Source organism: Staurois parvus, unplaced genomic scaffold, assembly GCF_062004578.1.
Source record: "Staurois parvus isolate SC_StPar_1 unplaced genomic scaffold, SC_StPar_1.0 ptg000303l, whole genome shotgun sequence".
NCBI lineage: Eukaryota > Metazoa > Chordata > Amphibia > Anura > Ranidae > Staurois > Staurois parvus.
The window spans coordinates 16,823,176-16,843,305 of NW_028318099.1; the positions used below are offsets into that span (position 1 = coordinate 16,823,176).

Genomic DNA, 20,130 nt, shown 5'->3' on the forward strand with positions numbered 1-20,130 from the left:
GAATGTAAAAAACGTAAATGTTACATTGTTAAATCAATGGTAAACCTAAGGCTGAGATGATGCACAGCCTTGAGAAAATTCACTTTGCATCAGAGGTCCTCCCATTCCGTCCAAAATCAAACAATCTATTCTTCATATTACAGCCCTACGTTTTGATTCCAGCACAGAAACAGAGGGCGGGAGGTGCAGTGGGTCTGGAAGAAACTGCTTTCTATTCTCTCCTGAATGATAGAGATGGCCCTGGATCAGCGTAATGCATTGCTATGGTGCGGAAAGGCTAGCTGTCAACACAATAACGAAGGCCGTTGTGCGTCCTGGCCCTAGACCACCTTTTGGTTGCTTTGGTGTTGGCAGCTGACTCATATTCACCATTGCAACTCATGATGCTGATCCAAGGCAGACTGGGTCCAGTGCTCACAGCACCCTAAAGAAACCCAAACCACACTCCTTGTTGAGAAGCACCGCTGTATAGAGAGATTTATTTGCTTTGCAAGTTCTATTGTCAGCATATAGAGGAAGAAGGGAATTAACCACATGTAGAAATATACACTGTGCATTGGTCAGTAACTGCTAAGTAAACAAATTTGGGGGCATTTATAAAACTAGTGTAGCCTTAAAGGATAAGTTCACCTTTTGCAACATGTTACATATTACACCCATATTCAGGGTGTAACATCTTATGATCGGACTGCACCCGCGATTCCCTTTGACAGCTAGCAGGGGATATTCTCCTCCCCGCTAGCTGTCACAATTTTAAAAAAACGTGGCCGTGTGGGGCTCTGCCCGCCCGGCTGTGTCACTCATTCACAGTATTCTGTGAATGGGAAAACTACAAGTCCCAGCAGCCTTTGCAGCTATCGGCTTGTAGTTTTCAATTAACTATCACGGCGCTCCACAGTGCCATTGGTAGTTCATTAAGCTTTCCTGTCAGTAAGTATCTGCTTGCATAAGCAAGCAGATATACTGACAGGTCACGAGGATACCTGCATGGCACCAGTGATCTGCTGATTACTGGTGCAATGCATTTAGAGGCTCCACAAACAAAAAATGACAAATGCACTTTTTTTTTTTACCTGCAAAAAAAAGTGCATTTATTATTTTAAGAGGTGAACTTATCCTTTTCAAGCCCTTCTCCTGGATAAATTTCCAGCAGTCACACGGGCACTGGTGATCTCGGTTTTCATTGTACCACTGGATTCGCAGTCCCCTTCACCTGCAAACTGTTGTAGTTAAGGACCTGGAGGGGAAACTTTTGATGAAATATATCTGGCTCAAAGTAAATAAAAGTGCCTAGTAGGATGTGTTTAGAGGTAGAAGGGAGGGGTGGAAAAAACTTGCCAGGAATGTGACTTGAAAACTGGGTAATTTCTGTGATTTTACTGAAAATATGCAGCTTGGTAATTTTATTTAAGGCTCTTTCACACAGGCGTTGAAATTTGGCAGTTGGTTTGCGATTTTACCCCTTCCTGAACGCTTGTCAATGCTACTCAAAACTGTTAAAATTGGGAGCTGATGGATATGTTCACACTGTAGCATTAGCATTGTCTCACCTTGCACCTCCAGACACCCCCCCCCCCCCCCCGCATCAAATACCTGCCATAATCCCGCTATAAGTCACTGATCGTGGCCATTACTAGTATATAAAGAAAAAAAAAAATTGCAGTATATATACACCGCCATTTGTAGATGTATTTATTTCAGGTAGTTATATAGCGCCATCAATTTACGCAGCGCTTTACACATATATATTGTACATTCACATCAGTCCCTAACCCTCAAGGGGTGTACAATCTAAGGTCTCTAACTTACATTCATACATACACAAATTAGGGCCAATTTAGACAGGATCCAATTAACCTACCAGCATGTCTTTGGAGTGTAGGAGGAAACCCGAGTACCTGGAGGAAACACACGCAGGCACAGGGAGAACATGCAAACTCCAGGCAGGTGGTGCCGTGGCTGGGATTCGAACCAAGGATCCTAGTACTGCCAGGCGGAAGTGCTAACCATTTAGCAACTGTGCTGCCCATTTACAGCATATTCAGCATGATTCCAGTATTCCCTGCATCACTTTTTTTTGTCCTGCATATAATTTGCATTATAACTTTCACGTAAACCAATTAATTTAGATGTATTGGGTTTTTTTTTTTGGTTTGTAGCCAGAACATGTAACAGAATACAGTTTGGCCTAAATTTATGATGAAATCTTGAGATATAGATATAGATTTATATATATATATATATATATATATTTTTTACTGGATGTTTTACAGCAAAAAGCAAAAATATGGGTTTTTTTTCCTCCAAAGTTGTCGGTATTTTTTTGTTTATAGCGCAAAAAATAAAAAACCCCAGAGGTGATCAAATATCATCGAAAAAAAGCTCCATTTGTGGGGGGTAAAAAAGGACATAAATTTCATTTGGGTGCAGCGTTGCATGACTGCAGAATTTTCATCTGCCGTATCGCAAAAAATGGCTTGGTCAGGAAGGGGGGTAAATCCTCTGGAGGGCAAGTGGTTAAATACCTGAAAAAAATAGATGAAAAAAAAATAAAATAATTTAGTTTGTTTTTGTGTGCCTTTTCAGTTTAGCTAGGTTCTGTTGTTTGGAGATAGAAAGACCTCTGCTGGTCACAATCAGTAATGTTCAAAGGACAAGTGTTTCGCTGTTGAATACCAGTCTGTATTGCCCCTTGATGAACAGGTCATTTTTAGTTTTCAAGTAACAGTATAACAAAAATAATTTATGTATATTTCTTTTTTTTTTATTATTTTGAGACAGACCGGGCTTTCTTTTGGTGGCATTTGATAACCATCAGATTGTACTAAATAAAACAAAGATTTTGAAAAAAAAAAAAGTGGTTTCCTTACATCTGCATCTGCAACTGGGAGGATGACTGCTTTGTTTACGAACAGTCCTCTACCCTGTCAGCTTGGGCACACTGCTCTGGATGCACAGCACAGCCATTCAGAGCAGTGTGATTACAGTAAAGCCCATACACACCGCCCCCTATGTAAAACACTCCCTGCACACAACCTTTTGATCGCCCCTGATATGAACCCTTTCCTGCCCAGTGCCATTAGTACAGTGTCAGTGCTTTTTTTTTTTTTTTTTTTTAGCACTGATCACTGTTGGTGTCACTGGGGATGTCAGTGATACCAAGTCAGAATGCCCGCCGCAGTCCCACTATAAGTCGCTGATCACCGCCATTACTAGTTAGAAAAAAGAAAAAAATTCTAGTATCTATACCGCCATTTGTAAACGCTATAATTTTCACATAAACAAATTAATTAACACGTATTGGGATTTTTTTTTTAGCAAAGACATGTAGCAGAATACATTTTTGATCAAATACCACCGAAAGAAAGCCCAATTCATGGGAAAAAAAGGACGTAAATTTAACTTGGGTGCAGCATTACATGACTGCGCAATTGTCAGTTAAAGTAACGCAGCGCCGTAATGCAAAAAATAGCCTGGTCAGGAAGGGGGGTAAATCCTCAGGAGGGCAAGTGGTTAAAGAGAACTTGAAAAGATAGAAGAATGGAAGCTCCCTTTGCGGTTTGTTGTTTCCGAGAGGCAAACTGCAAAGCTGTGATCCTGATCCACTACCTAGTGAATCACTGACCTGGAACAAGCTTGCAGACAGACTTAACACTCTCTTTTTCGGCCAGAACCTTTTTTGAAATTGTCAACTTCACAATTTTTACTGTATCATATGTAAAGTTATTGTCAATATACTTAACTGTACATGACAAATGCTGGATACTCAGTCTATGGGTTAGGGGTTGCTACCTTCAGGTGATTGGATACTGGAAAGCAATTTGGGGATTGGAGAGTTTCTATGCTTAATTAGTTCTTATTTACTCCAAATTCTTCAGTTAACTCTTCAATCAACCTCTTCAATGTATTCTACTCCAACAGTAGCATCTGGATCGGTGCAACCTCAGTGAAAAAGATGATCACAATGGTAAAAACCAGGCGCAAGGCAATCGCAGCGGACGATTTCTTACCCTCAGCCTCTCATACATCTGATGCTATGGCTTCATGCAGTATCGTGCCAGTATAAATGTTTATTTCTGCTGTGCACAAAAGCCTTTAAATAGTCACATTTGATTCTCCCCATTCTCGCCAAGCCCCAGTGTTTACCAAGACACCTGCAGGTCTAAAAGGACATATCCTATTCATGTACAATAGAATGGGCAATTTATGACAATTGGGTTTATCCCGAAAATGCTGCAATTTCTGTTTGTCAAATCACAGCTGATTGAACTAGAGCAAAGAAAACTCAACACAATCCTGACTTTCAGGAATTAACTCTGGCGAAACACTCGCAAACACTGCTTTCTGCTTTACCACCTGTCGTAACCTCCATATCCCCCCTCTTCAGGGACTTTTACCTCCTCGGAATGCCACATTACTCTTCTCGAGGCTTCATTTTTAAAGTCTAAATTCAGCTTTTTTTCAGTGTGAGACTTGGCACACAATGCCCACCAAGTCTTCACAACGAAGTGGTGCCCTCACTCCTAAGAGTGAGATGATGTCTGTCAGTTTGCATCCTTATGATGTCCGATAAAGTGTACAATCGGTGGTTTCAATAGGGTACAAAATAGAGTTTAAAATTTGACTCCTACTTTGGTTTCTTCTCTCAAACAAACCAGAATCTGCCAGTCAGGACATACAGATTTACAAATCAGGGAGTGGTTGCTCCAGTCCATCTTGAGGACAGGTTTAACCTCCCTGGCGGTATGATTGTCAGGACTTTTTGTACCAAAGCGGTACCATTTTTTTGCATGGAAATATGTATTTTTTTTATTGTAGGCCTGTAATTTAGGAATAACTCCATGAAATCTGTCCGAACAAGAGTCTAGTAAACATTCCGGATATTATAAAACTTGAAACACGAAATCATAAATTATAATTTAATAAATACTCATAAAAAATAATATAATAATAAATTTAATTCAATAATATAATCAAACCAAAAACACTGAAATTTGAAATATAGCGCCAAGTTCGCACATCACTGAGCAAAGTCGCAAAATCGTTTTCAGTGTCTGATGACGAATTTCCCCCATGAATCATTATCACTCAATTCTGCAAGTAGTTCTGATTTACTATCGCTGTTCTCTAGCCGGTCTAAAGCCGATTTTGACCTAAAGGGACGCTTTTTGGACGCCGTGGTTCCAGGTTTCCAGGCAGAAAGAACAGTCAAAATGCAGACAGGGCACAGGACAAAGCAGTAGGGACAAAATGTATGTGAAATGCTTTGATACAGGAATGTTTTGCTATGAAATAATCGTTTGAAAATTTAAAAAAATGACTTTTTTTAAAATTTGCCGCCGGTTCCGGCGCCCGTACGTCCCGACATCACAGGGACCGGAACACGGAAGCCGGATGCCGGCATTGGCCGGAGGAGATGGCCGGGGACGCTGCAGGGGATGCATCGTGGGAGCGAAGTACAAGGTAAGCGCTGTAGGGAATCCCTGTGCAACGCCGCATGGTAAGCCCGAGTGTAGCTCGGGGTTACCGCTTTTGGTACTGAAACTTTACCCCGAGCTACACTCGGGAATACCGCCAGGGAGGTTAAGGGATTCTATTCAAACCGGTTCACGGTAACAAAATTCAACAAGAGTTTCTGTCCTATCTTGAACTTAAAATCCCTAAACCAGTATTTTACATTCACAAGTTTCACATGGAATCCGCAAGGTCATTTCTTGCCTTTTGGCATCAGTAGACATTCAAAATGCCTACCTCCACATTACCATTTACCCAGCTCTTTGGTGCTTTCTACACTCAGTAGTAGGAGACAAACCGTTCCAATTTGTAAACTATTTGGCTTTTTCTTTGCATCCATACTATATCATGCACCAAGGCGAACCAGGAGTCAGCCAGCCTTGAATGAAGTAAGTCTGTTCATCTCTAGGATAAAAAAGCACTGCCCAGCAATCTCTGCTGTTCGCATCCTGGGAGTGGATAATTGGAAGACAGATTTCCTTGTCATTGTCTGGATCAACGAGAATGGTCCTAACACCTTTAATCCACTATGTCAGAAATGGGGGACCCCAGATGTGAACATCCTTGCCTCCAGGTTCAACAAGAAGTTATTGTTCATGGCCAAGATGAAGGATCTTCTAGCTCTGGCCCCATGGGCTCCGTTCCGGTTAATAATAAACTTCTCTCCAGTGTGGAATGTTCCTCGACTGCTCTGCAAGATAGAGGAGAGGAAGAAGTCATATTCGTATTGCACCAAACTGACCCAGAAGAATCTTGTATGCAAGCATACTGAAACTCTTAGGTGATGACCCCTGACTTCGCCACACCTGCTTTCCCAAGGCTTCCCATTCCATCCTGCTTCTCAATCAGTGGCTTTAATGGCAATGCTGTTGAAGGACAGGGGTGTAAACATTTTATGATTTTGGTTGTAACATGACAAAATGTGGAAAATTTCAAGGGGTATGAATATTTTTTCAAGGTGCTGTATTTTATTGAGATTTTATGTGCTTTACCAACACAAAGTGGCACATAATTGTGAAGTGGGCAGAGAATGATAAATGGTTCTCATCATTTTTTACAAATAAATATCTGAAAAGTGTGGCGTGTATTTGTATTCAGCCCCTCTTGAGTCAATACTTTATAGAACCACCTTTCCCTGCAATTACGGCTGCAAGTCTTTTTGGGTATGACTCTACCAGCTTTGCACATCTAGAGAATGGAAATTTGTGCCCTTTCTTCTTTGCAGAATAGCTCAAGTTCTGTCAGATTGGATGGAGAACATCTGTGAACAGCAATTTTCAAGTCCTGCTACAGATTCTCAATTGGATTTAGGTCTGGGCTTTGACTGGGTCATTCTAACACATGAATATGCTTTGATCTAAACCATTCCATTGTAGCTCTGGCTGTATGTTTAGGGTTGTTGTCCTGCTGGAAGGTGAACCTCTGCCCCAATTTCATGTCTTTTGCAGACTAGCAGGCTTTCTTCTAAGATTTCCCTGTTTTTGGCTCGATCCATCTTCCCATCAACTCGGACTAGCTTCCCTGTCCCTGCTGAAGAAAAGCATCCCCACAACATGATGGTGTGTTCAGAGTGATGTGCAGTGTTAGTTTTCTGCCACACATGAACTTTTTTGCCAAAAAGCAAAACTTTAATTTTGGTCTTCCACATTTGCTATGTCCCCTACATGGCTTCTCACAAACTGCAAACAGGATGACTTATGGCTTTCTTTCAACAATGACTTCTTGCCACTCTTCCATAAAGGCCAGATTTGTGGAGTGCACAACTAATAGTTGTCCTGTGGACAGATTCTCCCACCTGAGCTGTGGATCTCTGCAGCTCCTTCAGAGTTACCATGGGCCTCTTGGCTGCTTCTCTGATTAATGCTCTTCTTGCCCGGCCTGTCAAGTTAGGTGGACAGCCATGTCTTGGTAGGTTTGCAGTTGTGCCATACTGTTTCCATTTTCGGATGATGGATTGAACAGTGCTCCGTGAGATGTTCTAAGCTTGGAATTTTTTTTTTTTATAACCTAACCCTGCTTTAAACTTCTCCACATATTTATCCCTGACCTGAGTGTGAGTTCCTTGGCCTTCATTATGCTGTTTGTTTACTAATGTTCTCTAACCTGAAGGTAGCAACCTATAATCCAGGGTCTAAGAATATTCAGCCTGCATCAAAAATTCTTTCTTGTCTAGTTGTGTGTGTGCTTTTGTGTTTTTTTTTTTTTTTGCATTTTTTGAAAATATTACTTAGATTTCTTTTTCTGTTTTCATCCAGGGGTAGATTATTACACGGACGACACTTTACTTATAAAAGTATTACAGGGGACACGGCCATCACTTTTGTCTCTACGGGGGTCGAAGGAGCATTTGCTACAGAAGAGCATCCATATGCAGCACACGGGCCTTGGCTGCAAGTAAGCAAACACCCTTACTAACCTTATAGATTAAATTCTCACGTTAAAGTATACCTACAATCATCTAATCATATTACAAAATTCAGATAATTCATTTTATTGTACTACTGTATTTATTACTATAGCACTCTCTTTTATTGAGAATTAGTAGCCGACACTTTCTTCCATGTCGAGCTGTGACTGTAAGTTCAGTTTGTTTTTAACCTCATTTCCAGCTGGGTAGGCATAAAGCATGCTGAAAGAGCTAGAAGGATCCCAAAGTAGATTTAATCACGTTCTGTGTCATGTAATGAGTTGCTCATGGCAACTTAATAAAGGGAGATGTATAGAAGAAACTACACAATCCTAATGCTGAACTTCGGGGAGAAATCTCTGATGTCATCAAATAGTCCTTAAAATTCCTCTTCTTAGTACTAATTTGGTAAGGTGTTTGCAGTGCTCTCTACATGTATCTTGTAGGCATGTACTGTAAAATTAAATTTTCCTTCTCCGTCCATGCAGAGGACTGGTTGTAGGCAGTGTAGCTGGCTGTGCTGTGGCAGTGACAGGGGTGGGGAGAACTCACCACCATCACTAATGTAGTATAGACTTACCAGCATTGCTGCTTCTTAACTGGTGAGGTGTGATGTGCTCACTGTGTAACACTGCACATATCTGTCATCCAACCAGTGTAGTCAGGTAGAGAAGGTGAATCCTTTTCTGTCAGCAGTGTGCAGAGGCTTTTCTCACTCTGCCTCTGCTAAACTGCTCATAGATGTGTGCAAAAAGTTTTAGTAGCAGCAGTTTCAACAGTCTAATGATTCTAACAGTGTCTTAGAATCCTATTAATCACCTTGTAAGCCATTGTTTCACTAGATGTTAAGAGAAATGAAGCCTCTACCTGTACCTCTTCTGACAGTGGAGGGTTCGCCTGCTCTGCCCAGTACACTGATCAGTTATCTGTATACAAAGCATTGGGTCAGAGTGCATGAAGGCTTCACTTTCATCTGTGTGCACATGGCTATGGCACAGAGTAGAGCAAGTTGGCTGCTGTTTAGTGTAGCAGGTGAGGGCAGGCAGAAAAAAACCTGCGTATTGCTCTGACAGGCACCACCTAGTTTAGGCAGTGACTATGTCACACTGCCTGCACAGAACTTCTAGGGTCAATGAAGTATTGGGTCATTCAAGCATAGGTTGCCTTCTAGGATGACTGGATTCCATAACAGGAAATGCCTTGCTGCTGGAAATGTTGTGCTCATTTTGCTCTTTTTACTAGGATGAACAACAAATACAGCAAAAGCCAGCTGCAGATTAAAGTGGTTGTGAAAAAAAAAAAAGCACTGGCTCTTTAAGTTAGTTAAATGTCATCTATTATATCAGTGATATATTTCTGCCAGCCGATGTACTAATTTACCTGGTTGATCCTGCCCACTCTGCTCCTCCTACAAGCAAACTGACCCTGCTAGCATGGCAGCTGCTACATGCTGGCGTGGTCAGTTTACGAGCTGCTGCCATCCCACTGAAGATACAGGCGTGCTATATCTTCAGTAGTCAGTACATACCCTCGCCCCCATCCTTCCTTGATTGACAGCGCATCCCCCTTCAGGGGGAAGTGACATTATGCCGCCGGGACTGACTGCGTTCCATTTCCATGGAAACACAGAAGCTTGGTGGCAGTGTCATTAACTATAATGACGTATATAAGCCAGCAATACACACACACTCACCAGCAGGTCTGTGCATTGCCGTGGAAGCAACATCGATCACGTGATCTGCAGTTTAGAAGCTGAAGAAAATGAAAAAAAAACTGAGCACACTATCAAATATAAGCTTCATTTTGCCTAAAAGTTATTTTAGCTGTAGCAAGCTATACAACCACTTTAAGGTATGTTACATGCAGGTGACATGCATACATTTATATGGCTGGAGTGTTGTTCTGAAAAAGATGAGCGCTGTTCCTGCAGATACTTTAATCCCAAAAGCAAACATTTATTATATTGCAGCTTGCCAATTCTTAGATGTGCTGGCTGTATTCGTTACGTTTTTTTTATACTTTTCTTTCCTTTTTATTTTCACCTGAAGATTTGGCCAGCAAGTCTGTTTTTTTTTCAACAGAAAAAGTTCTCTTTCAAATGTAGCAGTGGCAGGGATGAGACAAATTATTTACCACCGACGGGGTTGCTTACATTGATCAGCTTTTAATTATGTGAAACCTTTATCCTAAAAGGAAAAAGTGTTGCTGTAACGGTTTATAAAATGTGAGCTGGAGTTTGGTTTCATTTTGTTATTGTATCTGAATCTGCTAGTACATCTAACATGGCCCTCACAATGCTGCTGTGCAAAGGGGCCCCCTTGTGACTTCATCCACAGTGGGGGCACACTAATACTGAGTGAAAACAAAGAGAATAAGGCCTAAAAAAAACTAAGGCAGCCATCACATCTAATTATCTGTAAGCTGCAATATAAAACGTGTTTGGTTTTGAATTTAATATGTTGTATTGCACAGTTAACATGTCTATTTTAAAGAGATACTGCCATCTTCCCAAAGCTGGGCAAAGTTAAAGAGCATCTCTGAAATGGCTCTTCTTAGACTCTCCTTCCCTTTACTCCCTCACAGTTCTTCCTGTTCAGCAGCTGCCTGTGAAATCAGTGATGTCAATGTCGGTGATATCACTCCCCTGGTCATTTGACCATACTCTAGCCTATCAACTGGCTACTAGACCCAAGCATTATCACAAGGGAGCAGGTCACGTGCTCCTCCATATCCAGCACAGCACGCGACCTCCCCTGTGATAGACAATAGATGATCTATCTCTTTTCATATAGTGTGTGTGATAGATGGATGCATGTATATGTGTGTATGTATATGTGTGTGTATGTATGTATGTATATATATGTATGTGTGTGTATATATATATATATATATATATATATATATATACACACACACACAAAAATGTTTTGCTTTCATTTCTATTTTAAATTGAATGGGTCGTTTTACAAGATAACGAGTCACATACAGTCATGGCCGAAATTGTTGGCACCCTTGATATTTTTCCTGAAAATCAAGTATTTCACACAAAAAAGGTATTGCATTAACACATGTTTTGCTATACACATGTTTATTCCCTTTGTATGTATTGGAACAAATATAAAACAGAGGCAGAAAAGCAAATATGACATAATGTCACACAAAACCCCAAAAATGGGCTGGACAAAAGTATTGGCACCCTTAACTTAATATTTGGTTGCACACCCTTTGGAAAACATAACTGAAATCAGTCGCTTCCTATAACCATCAATAAGCTTCTGACACCTCTCACCCGGAATTTTGGACCACTCTTCCTTTGCAAACAGCTCCAGGTCTCTCTTATTGGAAGGACACCTTTTCCCAACAGCAATTTTAAGATCTCTCCACAGGTGTTCAATGGGATTTAGATCTGGGCTCATTGCTGGCCACTTCAGAACTCTCCAGCGCTTCTTTGCCATCCATTTCTGAGTGCTTTTTGACGTATGTTTGGGGTCATTGTCCTGCTGGAAGACCCAGGATCTTGGACGCAAACCCAGCTTTCTGACACTGGGCCCTACAGTGCGACCCAAAATCCTTTGGTAATCCTCAGATTTCATGATGCCTTGCACACAGTCAAGGCACCCAGTGCCAGAGGCAGCAAAACAACCCCAAAACATCATTGAACCTCCACCATATTTTACCGTAGGTACTGTGTTTTGTTCTTTGTAGGCCTCATTCCGTTTTCGGTAAACAGTAGAATGATGTGCTTTACCGAAAAGCTCTATCTTGGTCTCATCTGTCCACAAGACGTTTTCCCAGAAGGCTTTTGGCTTACTCAAGTACATTTTGGCAAACTGTAGTCTTGCTTTTTTATGTCTCTGTGTCAGCAGTGGGGTCCTCCTGGGTCTCCTGCCATAGCGTTTCATTTCATTTAAATGTCGACGGATAGTTCGCGCTGACACTGATGCTCCCTGAGCCTGCAGGACAGCTTGAATGTCTTTGGAACATGTTTGGGGCTGCTTATCCACCATCCGGACTATTCTGCGTTGCAATCTTTCATCAATTTTCCTCATCCGTCCACGACCAGGGAGATTAGCTACAGTGCCATGGGTTGCAAACTTCTTGATAATGTTGCGCACTGTGGACAAAGGCAAATCTAGTTCTCTGGAGATGGACTTGTAACCTTGAGATTGTTGATATTTTGCCACAATTTTGGTTCTCAGGTCCTCAGACAGTTCTCGTCTCCTCTTTCTGTTGTCCATGCTTAGTGTGGCACAGACAGACACACAATGCAAAGGTTAAGTGAACGTCTCTCCTTTTTATCTGCTTTCAGGTGTGATTTCTATATTGCCCACACCTGTTACTTGCCCCAGGTGAGTTTACAGGAGCATCACATGCTTGTAACATTCTTATTTATCCGCAGTTGTGAAAGGGTGCCAATACTTTTGTCCAGCCCATTTTTGGAGGTTTGTGTGACCTTATGTCGAATTTGCTTTCTTTCCTCCCTTTTTTTGTTTTGTCCCAATACACACAAAGGGAATAAACATGTGTATAGCAAAACATGTGTTAATGCAATACGTTTCGTGAGAAATACATGATTTCCTGGAGAAATATCAAGGGTGCCAACAATTTCGGCCATGACTGTATACTTTAATCATAGCTGTGAGTTGTAAAATGAGACCCTGCAGCATTTTTAGGCAAATTTAGAAGAAGCAAGACTTGATTTTTTTTCTACGTTCCTGGTTACTGAAGGCTACAGTATGGTCTTTCACGTTGGTTGGAACACTAAGAATCCTCAGTGATGTATCCAAAGAACAATTTTCAATTACAAGTGGTACAGTCTAGAAAAACTATGGCGATCTTCGAGTTTTGCACAGATAGGTTTACGTCCTCCCTTGCTGCTGAAAGTTAGATCAAATAGTTGCCAATTATATAGAAACCTGAGAATAAAAGGCTGAAACTGTTTTATCTCTTCAGATTTTGTTGACAGAGGAGCTGGTGGAAAGGATGCTGGAAGACTTAGAAGATTTAAGCTCTCCAGAGGAAGTAAGCTCTCATTTGTATAAGTGAGGGGGAGGAAAGGCTTCTTTAAACCGCCAGCCTTTCTGCAGTCACTGCAGCCGGAGGCCTTTTCTTCAAACATGGGAACTTGCTGGAGTGTGCCATTTCTCCTGTTCAGTAACAGGGTCACGCATTCATAATTATTCATTTATTAACCCATGTTAAAGACTCGAAAGCCTGCAAGCTGAATACATAACAAAGTAGTAATATCACTGGAAGGTTTGATGCCTGGTATGTAATAGAGCCTCATTTGCTCTATTAAAGAAATTATAACTTAGAAAAATGATGTTACTGCTAAGGGTATTAATAACATTGCTGATCTGTGATGAATTGAATTACAGAACGCTCTAAGGAGTCTTACTAGAGTGTCAACGGCATCCACTCCCATCTGAGAACACTCAGATTTATGTGTCCTGAGGATGGTGGGGATTTCAAAGACAATGCAGAATAGATTCATAATGCACTGAGAGGGAACAAATGTACTTACAATTGCTGTGCTTCCCTCTAGCGGTCAGAAATTGCACTGCACCTGTTAAATGCATGTTGCCAATTGAAGATGAGCACCCTGTGAAAGTAAATTAAGTGTTCCAAATATGTGAATCCATTCATTGCAAATTTCTTTACAAACCTATAACAGAGCTTTTTGACCCTAAAGGCGAACTGCACAGTGCTTTAGGAACTAGAGAATGAATAACACTGTAAAATAATTGCGTGACATGCATGCTGATCCAGTGTGTAACCTCCCCCATATACATTGTTTTCATTAATAAAACACTACATTAATATGCTAGTGTGATAAATGCAACACTGTCAGTTTTATCTCAATTATCTGTCCTGTTTGTTTCCTGTGCTATCAGTTTACATGTTCCCACTTTCTAACCCCCACTTTCCTTTCCACTTACCCTTAACTGCTGTGCTGAAATGTCCCAAGGGGTGCCAAATGATTCCTGTTACACACAAAAGCGTTGGCATGGAGATAATTGATTATGAGCATAGGTGCTGAAACTCTTGCATTCATGTTATGAAGGTGTCTGAAGGAACAGATTTCTGTCTGTGCTTCCCCAAAGCAGCCAATCACATATTTGGTTTTGTTCTCCAATACTGTAAAAGGGAGAATGTTTAGGAAGGACTCTTGATTGTCAGTGTCTGAGGTATAAATTTTCATATACATTTTGCTGACCACGGGATGTGACAAGAATAATGGGCACTGTGTTTGAATTAAATTAATTTTCTTTCTCGGCCATTGAGGAACAAAGGAATTCCTATAGTCAGGTTGTACTGCCACCTACAGGAAGATTGGACACTAGCAAACAGAAATATTGTAAGCCAGTTTATAGTATACTCTCGTGTGAAATGTGTCCTTCACAGTAACGCTGTAAATAAAAAAACAAACAAATATTCACAAAAACATGAATCATTAAACAATTTGAGATTCTTAATCAAATAAGTACATGATATCAATTGAGAGCAGAATTAAGTGCTTCAATTGTCGCCATAAAATTGCTGCTTTATATCCCAAAAAACACCACCATGTCCTCATGAGAAATAACTCCCTTTTAGGAATTCACTCATCAGACATACATGCCTCCCACTCTCATGGTTGGCATGATCGCTTATGAAACTCCACGTAAGATCTCTGAAGTATAAAACCATCATAGAGCCATGGAAAGAGAAAAAATAAATAATCTCCAATGGTACAGTTAGCAATAAACCAACATGCAAAACTTTATTAAGAATTAAAAAGCCACTCATAAAGTGCATAAATAAAATCACTCCTCATATACATCTATGGAATAGCGTCAGGTATGGTCATCTAGTAATAACGCTCACCACCCCTGGCCTATTCGGACCACACTATTGTGTTACTTTTGATATATTGATATTTATACACTGCTCAAAAAAAATTAAAGGAACACTTTGAAAACACATCAGATCTCAATGGGGAAAAAGTATCATGCTGGATATCTATGTTATGGACTGGGCAATGAGTTAAGAACAAAAGGATGCCCCATTGTTTGATGGAAATTAAAATTATCAACCTACAGAGGACTGAATTCAAAGACACCCCGAAAATCAAAGTGAAAAAATGATGCAGCAGGCTAGTCCGTTTTGCTGAAATTTCATTACAGCAACTCAAACTGTTACTCAGTAGTTTGTATGGCTCCCACGTGCTTGTATGCATGCCTGACAACATCGGCACATGCTCCTAATGAGATGACAAGTGGTGTCCTGGGGTATTTCCTCCCAGATCTGGACCAGAGCATCACCAAGATCCTAGACAGTTGCAACCTGGTAGCGTCAGATGGACCGAAACATGATATCCCAGAGGTGTTCTATTGGATTTAGATCAGGCAAGTGTGGGGGCTGTACAATGGTATCAGTTCCCTCATCCTACAGGAACTGCCTGCATACTCTCACCATATAGGCCTGGGCCTTGTACACCAGGAGGAACCCAGGACCCACTGCACCAGCATAGGGTCTGACAATGGGTCCAAGGATTTCATCCCGATACCTAATGGCAGTCAGGGTGCCATTGTCTAGCCTGCAGAGGTCTGTGTGCCCCTCCATGGATATGCCTTCCCAGACCATTACTGACCCACAACCAAAATGGTAATGCTGAACAATGTTACAGGCAGCGTAACGTTTTCCACGGCTTCCCCAGACCCTTTCATGTCTGTCACATGTGCTCAGGGAGCACCTGCTCTCATCTGTGAAAAGCACAAGGTGCCAGTGGTGGACCTCCCAATTCTGGTGTTCAATGGCAAATGCCAGTCGAGCACTATGGTGCTGAGCAGTGAGCACAGGGCCCACTAGAGGACGTCAGGCCACCCTCATGAAGTCTGTTTCTGTTTGGTCAGAGACATTCACACTAGTGTCCTGCTGGAGGTCATTTTGTAGGGCTCTGACAGTGCTCATCCTGTTCCTCCTTGCACAAAGGAGCACATACTGGTCCTGCTGATGAGTTACGAACCTTCTATGGCCCTGTCAAGCTCTCCTAGAGTAACTGCCTATCTCCTCCATGCTGTTGAGACTGTGCTGGGAGACACCGCAAACCTTCTGGCAATGGCACGTATTGATGTGCCATCCTAGAGGAGTTGGACTGCCTGTGCAACCTCTGTAGGGTCCAGGTATCGCCTCATGCTACCAGTAGTGACACTGACCCTAGCCAAATGCAAAACTAGTGAAAAACAGTCAGAAAAGGAGAGTAGGGAAAAAAATGTCAGTGGCCTCCACCTGTAAAATCATTCCTGTTTTGGGGGTTGTCTCATTGTTGCCCATCTAGTGCACCTGTTAATCAGTTTCAGCTGCTTTGCTGTTAATGAAATTAACAACCCCCTCTGCTACTTATCTGGACCAGATCAATATCTCAGGAGTTTAATTGACTTGATGCTATACTCCTCTGATTAAAAAGTGTTCCTTTAATTTTTTTGAGCAGTGTATTTGATATATTGATGTAATGCGGCAAGTTTATGGATCACTTAATTCTGCATTCAATTGATATAATGGACATATTTGATTAAGAAACACTAATTGTTTAATGATTTATGTTTTTGTGCATATTTGTTTTTTTATTTACAGCGCTACTGTGAAGGACACATTTCACATGAGAGTATTAATTTGATTTTTATATAAGGTGGCAGCTGTTGTTTGTATTTTAATTGTAGTTTATTTGTCATCTAACACTTTATGTACATCATTTAAATAAGGTGGTGCACAGATTTATAATTTTTTTGCATTTTTGAACCATTTTATTTTTGGACACTCATTTAGCGTGGAGGCTACACATATAGACAGTTTATAGTATAACCTCTCCTCTACCCAATTTTTTTTTTTTTTTTGCCAGTATTTTGTGAGGGTGGAGGTCTTTTCTCCAGCACTGCTGAGAAAAGTCTAGGCAGTTTTTGTGTTAGCCTTTTTCCTTCATTTTTGTATTCATGGTTTCCTCTTTCATTGTCTTCAATCAAGATTCCTAACCACACTGATGCTTGAGCTGGTCTCTACATAGCAACTATCTGGATGAGCGTTTTCTCAGCTAGGCTTTGGAGGCTGTGCCCAGACTGCTGGACTGGATGCGCAGGCTTAGCCTGGAATGTGATATTCAGGCACTGGGTTCTGCATTGTGGTGCTTTCCAGACCTGAGTGTACTGGGTAAGTTGGCTGCAGAGTCCTTTCCAAGTACAGAGCTGTGGCACAGCCCCAATTGGGACCTTGTCAGTTTCAGTTAGAGATTTAGACCGGACTGGGTACAGTACTGTGAACTTGCCTCTAGCTGCACTATTGGGCATCCTTTCATATCTCCTGCTACCACAGGTTTCATCATGGTAAAGGTTAACACTGAGGGGCTGAGCACTGACCTCATCCACTGGTTGGAGTGATATGCTCTCACTATTTCTCCCATCATTCAGCTTAGGGGAAGCACAATCCCGCTGCAGATTCTGTTTGCACAGACCCTCCTACAGTGAACCCGGTCACCTGCAGCAGCCTGACCCTCATCAGTCCCAGCTGCCTTGGGTTTTGTTAGTACCTGAAACCTTGCCCTGAACTTTGGGCCTAATTGCATTACTGTTGCTCAGCCTCAGCAGCTCTGCACAGAGAGGCAAAACAGTCCCATTGCTATGATTGACCCCAGCCCATACTTCCTCAGAGGGAACTGGCTCCTGTAATTTTGAACCTGGTGCCCTAGTGTTACAAGGTCTTTTTCACTGGAGTCTTCCTGAATCATGTTGGGTTAAACCGAGTCCCCTGCTCTTGTCTCCAGGGACCTCTGCATCCACTAAGGATTTATTTAACTAAATGTGCTCACTCATGTAAAGGCTCTCAACACACTCGCTGTGTAGTCTCTCTGACATTCCAGAGGCCTAAGATCAGACTGGACCACTGGTTCTTGCGACAATATCCGATTCTGAGTTCCAACAGTCTATTTCTAAAGAGACCCTCTTTGAGGCATTGCAGTCTTGGGTCCTGACCTCAGAATTAACAGGAGGTTGTCTTGGACCTTATTGGTGCAGTGTTCACTAACCTGCATTTGGAGGATCAGTCTGCTGTCCCCTGTATTGTGTCTTTTAGAGCTTCTCCAGTTGCAAAGACTTTCTTTTGCTATATGAAGCATTCCCCTGTGCTGACTTGAAGCACCCTGAGGGATCATGGGCCCCACATGAGTGTGCTGGAAATGTTTAGTAAACATTGGATTGTTTCCACTGTGAGTCAACCTGCGTACCACTTTAACAGGAACGCCATTAGTCAGGTGGAAGGCACATGCTCACCTTTAAAAGAGTCTACTGCCAGGCAATTAGAATCCTTCCTCAAATCCCAGTTTGAACAGGTTGGTTCTGCCCTCTGTCCTGTGTCGGCAGTTATCTTATTCTGTCAGATCATGACAAAATAGGTTAATTACCTCTTATGCTACAGTTAGATGGCTTGTTACATGCATGAAAACTTATATTCCGCATGGGTGTAATGTCCAATCATATGTGCAGGGCACTGTGGTTTTGCTATCAAGATGCTGATGACCTATCTGTAGAGCATCTGCCTTGATTGGCCATCAAATGTTGTTGCCTCTTTTTTACCCTGTGTTGGACATCATAGTCAGTAATGTCATGAGAAGCTAGAGTGCACTTTGGCCCCAATGTAGAAGGTCTAATGATAGGATTGTTGAAACCCCCAGCATTGATTTCAAATAACGTGAGGTAAGACATGCAGTGCATCCAAAGAAGGCTACTGGTCCTGGAGTTTCTGGACAGTAGATAAAACTTGTGCTGACCAACTTAATGGGCTTTGTAAAACCCCCAGCATCAGCTCGGTTCCAAAAACGGAGTTTAAATGTTATTGGCTGAATGCACTCACTTCAGTTAATGCGAACCAACCATATACTGTTAAAGTGGGCCCTCGTTCTTTCTATACTCTTATGCTAAGTGCTGGTTCATCACAGGGTTGATTGTGGAGTCCTCTGTTCTATGCTTTGTACACCTATGATTATACTGCAATTCACTCTACGAATACTAATCTTAAATTTGCAGATGTTACCATGGTGGCTGCTCTTACTAAGGATTGGGAAGAGGTTCAGAAGCTGGTTGGGTGATGGTAGAAAAAAAATCTGACCTTAAATATTGAGAAAAAAAATACTGATTTTTAGGAAGTGCAGAGCAGATTTGTCCCAATATAAGAGAATGAATCAGAATACGGCACGCTCTTCCTAAAGCTAAAATTTACTATAACCACTGTCCCCAATATAATCAACTAGTCTTACATTCTGTGTAATGTAAAAAAATCAAAACACATTATAGTCCCCACAACATGTGACTCCTCCTTCAAATCGTATATCTTCCCTTTGTTTCTGTGCCCCCAGTGTGAATAAACCCTCACCACATATTTTGACCTTTATGTATCAATGGGTCAAATCAGGCTCGATGCAGATATCTATCTTGTCTTCAGATGTCTCCCTCCTTGCCGAAAATCCCCAGATATTACACTTTTTTGTTATGGTATTCTAAGCATCTGCAGCAAAAAACAAAAATACTACAACCTGCATAGGGTAGCATATCATATTAACCTGTGTAAAACAAAAAATTATGCTTACAGTATTTATAAACACTGCTTCCAAAATAGTGCTACATATGCCTGTGCAAATCTATTCCACATTCACCATTGTGCTGGTACCCTATGCAGATGGATTCTCGGCAGAATCTGCGACCCACAGTTCTCCTAGGGTCCAAACAGGCTCAGTACACAGGGACACACTTGCTCACTTCTTGTGCTGCAAACTCACACCAAACGTTCCCAGTGTCCCTCAGATTATTCAAGAGAATAGTAGGGGACAACACCATTTATAGTGTTAGTAGGATTAAAAACTAGTGTTTCAAAATCCTCTTGGAAGAAGTCACATGACAAAATATGTGGGGGACGTGTTGTCATGTGCATGGGCAGAAACTGGAAGTCAGTGATCTGCCATATTTGTTTTACTATCATATGCTGTTTTTATCTTCTAGACTTTTTATTAAATAAACAGTGGATTTTAATCCTACTACACTATGAGCTGTACGTGGGCTGGCTTAATTGTTTCATGTGTGCCAGTGTGCATTCCTCCTGTAGGTACAAGTATAACCAAAGTGCATCTGGATTTGTGTCCCTCAATAAATTGTGTTTTTAAAGCTGAGGTTTAGTTTTAAAAAAAT

General features: G+C 41.4%; 1 protein-coding gene across 2 annotated transcripts in view; it reads left to right on the forward strand.

The window, feature by feature from the left end:
* SUFU (SUFU negative regulator of hedgehog signaling) overlaps positions 1-20,130 on the forward strand; it is a 76,926-nt gene that overhangs the window by 49,061 nt on the left and 7,735 nt on the right. For both annotated transcript variants that reach the window (XM_089683302.1, XM_089683303.1), the window contains exons 10-11: positions 7,770-7,908; positions 12,875-12,943. In XM_089683302.1, the coding sequence (XP_089539428.1) occupies positions 7,770-7,908; positions 12,875-12,943 (208 nt within the window). The remainder of the gene's footprint in view (positions 1-7,769; positions 7,909-12,874; positions 12,944-20,130) is intronic.